A 5,760-nucleotide genomic window follows, 5' to 3' on the forward strand; every position below is an offset into this window, starting at 1 on the left:
GTTGGCGCAGGATAGAGCAGGGTTTAGAGCTGTTGTGCATAGGGTCACTATGAGTCGGAAACGACTCGATGGCACATAACAACAACAACAAATGCACATGAAAGTTAGACAATGAATAAGGAAGACCAAAGAAGAACTGATGTCTTTGAAATGAGGTGGTGGTGAATCATACTGGATATACCATGACTTCTAAAAGAACACACAAATCTTAGAAGTACAGCCAAGATGCTCTTTGGAAGTAAGGATGGTGAAACTTCTTCTCTCATACTCTGGGTATGTTATCAGAAGGAGTCAGTGTCTGGAGAAGAATGCCACGCATGCAAAATGGAGCATCAAGGAAAATTAGGAAGACCCTTCAACAAGACAGATTCACACAGTGACTGTAACAATGGGTTTAAGCACAGCAGAGACTGTGAAGATGGTGCAGCTTTGGGCAGGGTTTGTTCTCTTCTACTACAAGTTGGTTTCCATGAGCTGGAGCTGATTTGGTAGCACTTAATAACAACAAAACATCAAAGGCTGCTGTTAATTATTATGTATTATTCACAATAGTGAAGACATGGAAGCAGCTCAAATGCCTATCAACAAGCAAAAGGATAGAAAAGCTGTGGTACATTTATACAATGGAATATTATGCTGCACTGAAAAAATAATTAACTGGTAAAACATTACACAACATGAGTGAATCTAGAAGATACTATCCTGAGTGAGATATCTCAGTAACAAAAGGACAAATACTGCATGGTATCACTCTTATAGAATAGGATTGACACAGAGGAGGGGAAAGAGAACAGAAAAATGAGTGCATAGATAATGAACACTGCACTGAAACATGTTGAAAGGAATGTATGATTGGGCATTATATGCCTGAAAACGATCTGAAACAAAAAAGTGCACTACACAGTGAATTGAGAGGAAGAGAGAATAAATGAAAACTCAATTTTTCTGTAAACTTTCAGTAAAATCACAATTAAAAAATTAATTATTGCCTAAAAGTAGGACATGATGAGGAAATACCAGTTATTATTGTCAGTAGTCATTTTCTTTTCACATAAAATTATTATTTCATAAATAACTGTTGAAAATGTGAACAAAAAAGAAAAGTATGGCTTTTCTGAGGAGGATAAAATTATATTCTTTCATATTATATTCTTTCATATATGTCTCTCTCATATAGCTCTCCCCCACCACATACGCATGCTTTCACACACACAAACTGTGCCAAAGGAATACTACATCAGCTCAAGTTAATTCTAAATTGTGAAGATAGAACATAAATAGTTAAAGATGCACCAAGATGTTCCAATAACAGAAGTATGAAACACTCGCAAAGCTTTCAATTAAATCCATACACATGTCTTCTAAAATTTACATTAGGTATTGACTTTTAACCTCTCTGATGAGAACAGAGAAGCAAATCATAATATTACTAGGGTTTGAACTTCACCTTCTCAGAGAGGCTTTCTCAGCCCAAGCCTACCCCAAAGCTCTCTATCTCTTTATCTAGCTTTAGATTTGTTGACAGTACTTTTGGATTACATTGTACATTTTTTGCTTCTTTTCCTAGTGTCTGGTCCCTCGACTGTAAATTCCATAAAGACAAGGGCTTTGTTTTTTGTCCACTGGTGTATATCCATAACCAGTCCAGTATTGATATACAGTAGGAGTTGAATGCATGTGTGTTAAATGCTTACTGAAGGTGCTCTATGATTCTCTACATCATATTTCATATAATACTTAGGAGGGGTATGCAAGAAGAAGGAAATGTTTTATAGCATTACATCACCCATCAGAGAATAGAAGTGCCACTGCCTACAACTGGCACCACAAACTGATACTGATATTCCTCTAATATTGATTCAAAACCCTTCCGCACATCAACCTCCCTGGCTCATATTGGCTGCTAACTTCCTTCACCCTGTCATTTCCTTCCTTCCTAGCTTTTGCCAAGGCTTATCTGACTCACAGGTGATGGGGTGACTAACACAGTGATCCAGGCTGAGTCTTCATCATCTTGGACTCCAGTCCAACACAAAGACTTTCCCTCTCCAAGGATTTCAATAAGGTCAATACGCCCCACTCAGGAAATGATCTAATACCCACATATTTATCTGTTCTTTCCCCTGAAACAACACAAAAAGTAAAACTTACTCTGCATTCTCGACAGCTCTTGGTTAGGATCCTCTGGCCTTCTGCAAGGACTTTTCCTCCATAGATACATTTTGCTGCAATAAAACAGAAAAATGAGTCAGACTGTCATGGAACAAAATTACCTCAGAGGCGCCATCTAACTCAAACAGGATTCACACATCTTCTTGTCAAGAGGAAAACCCTTGAACATCCCACTGAGGCTGCCATCTTGACTGTGTTTACCACTGCTCCTTCATGCCAAGGGCATACAATGATATCAGTGTTACAATCCCCAAGGAAATTCAGGAATGAATTGATGTTTTAAGAGAGATGAGTGAAAGCAAGGAAGAACTGGAGCAACTTTGGTGGAGACACTCCAGCCATAAAAGAAATGAGGGTGAGGGGACTCATATAAGATATGTCCACAGAGTTGTAGGATGCCGTTTATTTACCTATAAAGATGGGAAGTGGGTAGCCTTATCCCACCATGTCCAAGAAGTTCAAAGACAACTGAGAAGTAATATCAATTCAGCCAGTAAATAGCTAGGTCAATGTGCTAAAGGTGCCTTTGGAAAGTGGCTAGCAGCAGCAAGAGCAGGGGCGGAGGGAGGCCTCACATTCAAGTTCAAAGTGAAACACTACTGCAGCTCCCACTACACAGTTTAGATTCCACCACAACTCAGGCCTTGACCGCTGACCCACTTTTATGTAAGTGTAGACCAGGTCAATTTGCAATGATCCTATTGTGACTCCACCGAATTCTCCAGCTACATCAACATGAACAGAAATCAAAAACATTATTCCCTTCCTTGCCCCAACAAGAACTCTTTTAGCACTAGCTCAGGAGAGGCAGAAGTGAAGGTGTACACACCAAGATATCTTTACCATTTGTTCTGAGCTTGTATTTTTATATCTATAAAAACAGATCAATTAAATGTAGTGGTTTCCAGAGTTCAGCCCATGGGATGTCCAAGTACACAAAGAGCTTAGCAATCAGGTGCTAGTAACCTGTGTTTCAGCCACAGCAATAGGACAGCCCACAGACATTAATTAGTAACCTCCTGGTAGAATGCCCAGATCTCACTCATGACCAAAGGGCACATTCTTGAAGCTACTAGGAAAGTTGATGACCAACACTAGTGAATAGTAATGGATTCTGACTGAATATTTGCTCTAAGACTTGTCTTAAGCTGAAGAAAGTGCTGTCACCCAGGTCAGTTCCCTTCACAGGGCAAATTATATCCAATGATTGGCTGATTTTTAAAAAGAACCAAAAGATATCATCTTTTTGTCCAACTCAGGAAAGCTCTGGAAGACCATACCAACTCCATATATCCCATTAAGAATGGTTGAGGCATCTGCTGCAACTGCTATGCTATTCAATTTCTTTCTGTGCTCTGCTTTGCCTCCTCCACCATCAGCCCCCCAGGGCACTTAATTTCAAAAACATTCCCTAGGGAAGGACACACAAATCTTTTTTATTCATTTCCTCAATGAAGTCCCTGAAAGGTTCAAAGGGTTACACACCAAGTCACAAACTCAATTGTGGGCAATTTAACTACACTCATATGTGTCTTAGAAGAACAGTCTGGGGATTTGCATTTGAAAACCAACCACTGAAAATCCTAGAGAGCTCAGCTGTATCCTGGCACGTATCAGGTGTCATGAGTTAGAGTTCATAGCAATTGATCAACTAGTTCCTCTCAGAATGTGAACTGCAATAACTCCACACTCTATACCTCACCCAAATCATTCCTCTCTCGTAGTCTCACAGTGAACAATAGCATCACCCAGACACACAAATGCGCGTAAGGTTTTTCGTTCTTCCTTCTTAATCAAAATCATGGTCAATCAATTCCCCACATCTTTCCTTAAGTCTCTCAAGTCCTTCGCCTTCTCCTTTCTCAACCTCGCAGTCATTATCTTAGTTTGCCCGTCCCCATCATCATCTTTCTTCGTTATCACCACTAACTTCCTGTTTCCCATATTCTAGTGCTAATTCCCTGCACAGAAACTAGAAACATTTTTAAAAGGTAAATCTGAGATCCTGTTGTAAATCCTGCGGGTCCCTTCTACCCACAGAATAAAGTTCAGATTCCTCAGTTTGGCACACAAGGTCATTCATATAACTCATCTAACTCCACCTTGTCTCCCAAGCTTTGGTATGGCACTAAGCCCTGATCTCTCTTCACCACTGGGAAATGACTCCATGGCCACACAGTGCTAGCTATGCCCTCTGTCTTACTTCCACACTTCGGACATCATGGGGTGTTTGTTTGGGTTCGGTTTTGTTTTTTCAAAGAAATGCTCAGCTCCACCTACCCACATCTTCCAACTTCCTGACCTAAATACATCCGTCAGTTGCAACTTAGACTTGAGTTTCTCCATGAAACTAATTCCCTTCATTTTGTGCTTCTTTTATATTTAGCGATGAACAGAGTACATACCACATTGTACCATCACTGGCCACTGAAATACACATCTCCCTTCCTAAGTCCAACCTCCATGAAGATAAGAGCAATTTCTGGTACCAGTTTATCTATAGCCCCAAGCCTATTCCCTCAAAAAACAAAAGTGCTTTTGTATTCAAGCGTCTTGAAAGCCAAACCAAATCTACTGCCATTGAGTTAATTCCAACTTAAAGCCATCAGGTTTCTGAGGCTGTAAATATTTACAGGACGGCCTAGCCCATCTCTCTCCTAGCAGCAGCAACTAGTGGGTTCAAACCATTGCCCTTTTTTGCCACATGTAACACATTACATCACCATCATACCTGAGTCCCTAGCTGGTAGAAAAAATCCTTATATGTCTGATTCCCAGCTTGGAGGTTTTTCTTTTACACTACTCAAAGCAATTTCAGCCATTAAAAGCAGATACTACATGTTTGAGAAAAAAAAAAAATAGAGATTCTACATAATTTCCTACACAGGTCCCTCTTTCCCTTTATTGGAAATAATAACAAATTTAAAAAACACACCTATACCTGACTCATCTTTACATCTTTACTATTCAATTGTCTGAATCAATCAGTCGACTGTTCTGATAACGCTGTGGATTTCCCACTTTATTCACATAAGGAAGCCATACCTCCAAGGGCCTGGGATTCCAGTCTAATAAACTCCCACACTCCCACACACAGCAGCTGCCAAGTTGGCATGGTGGCTCTCTCCAGAGTGACAGCTGTGCTAATTACACTGCTGTCAACTATGCCATCTGCTCTTTGGACCAAGCTGGAAGCAGAAAGATAGATGCTGTTTCCTTTGCCCCCTGCTAATTACACCATGGTATCAGACCGTCTTACTTACCTGTGATGGTTATGATTATGTCACTGTGACTGCTGATGGCTCTCTGGTTTGGTGACTGTAATGTGGGAATTCCCATGGTGAGGTGTGATGTAGTTAGTCTAATCAGCCCTTTGTTGATGTTTGCTAGAGGCAACCAATCAGTTGGGGTGTTTTACTAAGGGTATGACCTGCACTGAGCATATGGGAAAGTCCGGTGGAACCAGGTTGTTATTTGCTCCATCTAGATGTTATGTCAGGATTGGTGGAAGATCTATTAACAATCTGCATTATGCAGATGACACAACCCTGCTTGCTGAAACTGAGGAGGACCTCATGCACTTGCTGC

General features: G+C 40.5%; 1 protein-coding gene across 2 annotated transcripts in view; it reads right to left on the reverse strand.

The window, feature by feature from the left end:
* NELL1 (NEL-like 1 (chicken)) overlaps nt 1–5,760 on the reverse strand; it is a 1,108,018-nt gene that overhangs the window by 804,470 nt on the left and 297,788 nt on the right. For both annotated transcript variants that reach the window (XM_006892008.1, XM_006892009.1), the window contains exon 10: nt 2,152–2,225. In XM_006892008.1, coding sequence (XP_006892070.1) covers nt 2,152–2,225 — 74 coding nt within the window. The remainder of the gene's footprint in view (nt 1–2,151; nt 2,226–5,760) is intronic.

Source organism: Elephantulus edwardii, unplaced genomic scaffold (assembly GCF_000299155.1).
Source record: "Elephantulus edwardii isolate Elephantulus edwardi_28Jun2011 unplaced genomic scaffold, EleEdw1.0 scaffold00109, whole genome shotgun sequence".
In the NCBI taxonomy this organism is placed as follows: domain Eukaryota; kingdom Metazoa; phylum Chordata; class Mammalia; order Macroscelidea; family Macroscelididae; genus Elephantulus; species Elephantulus edwardii.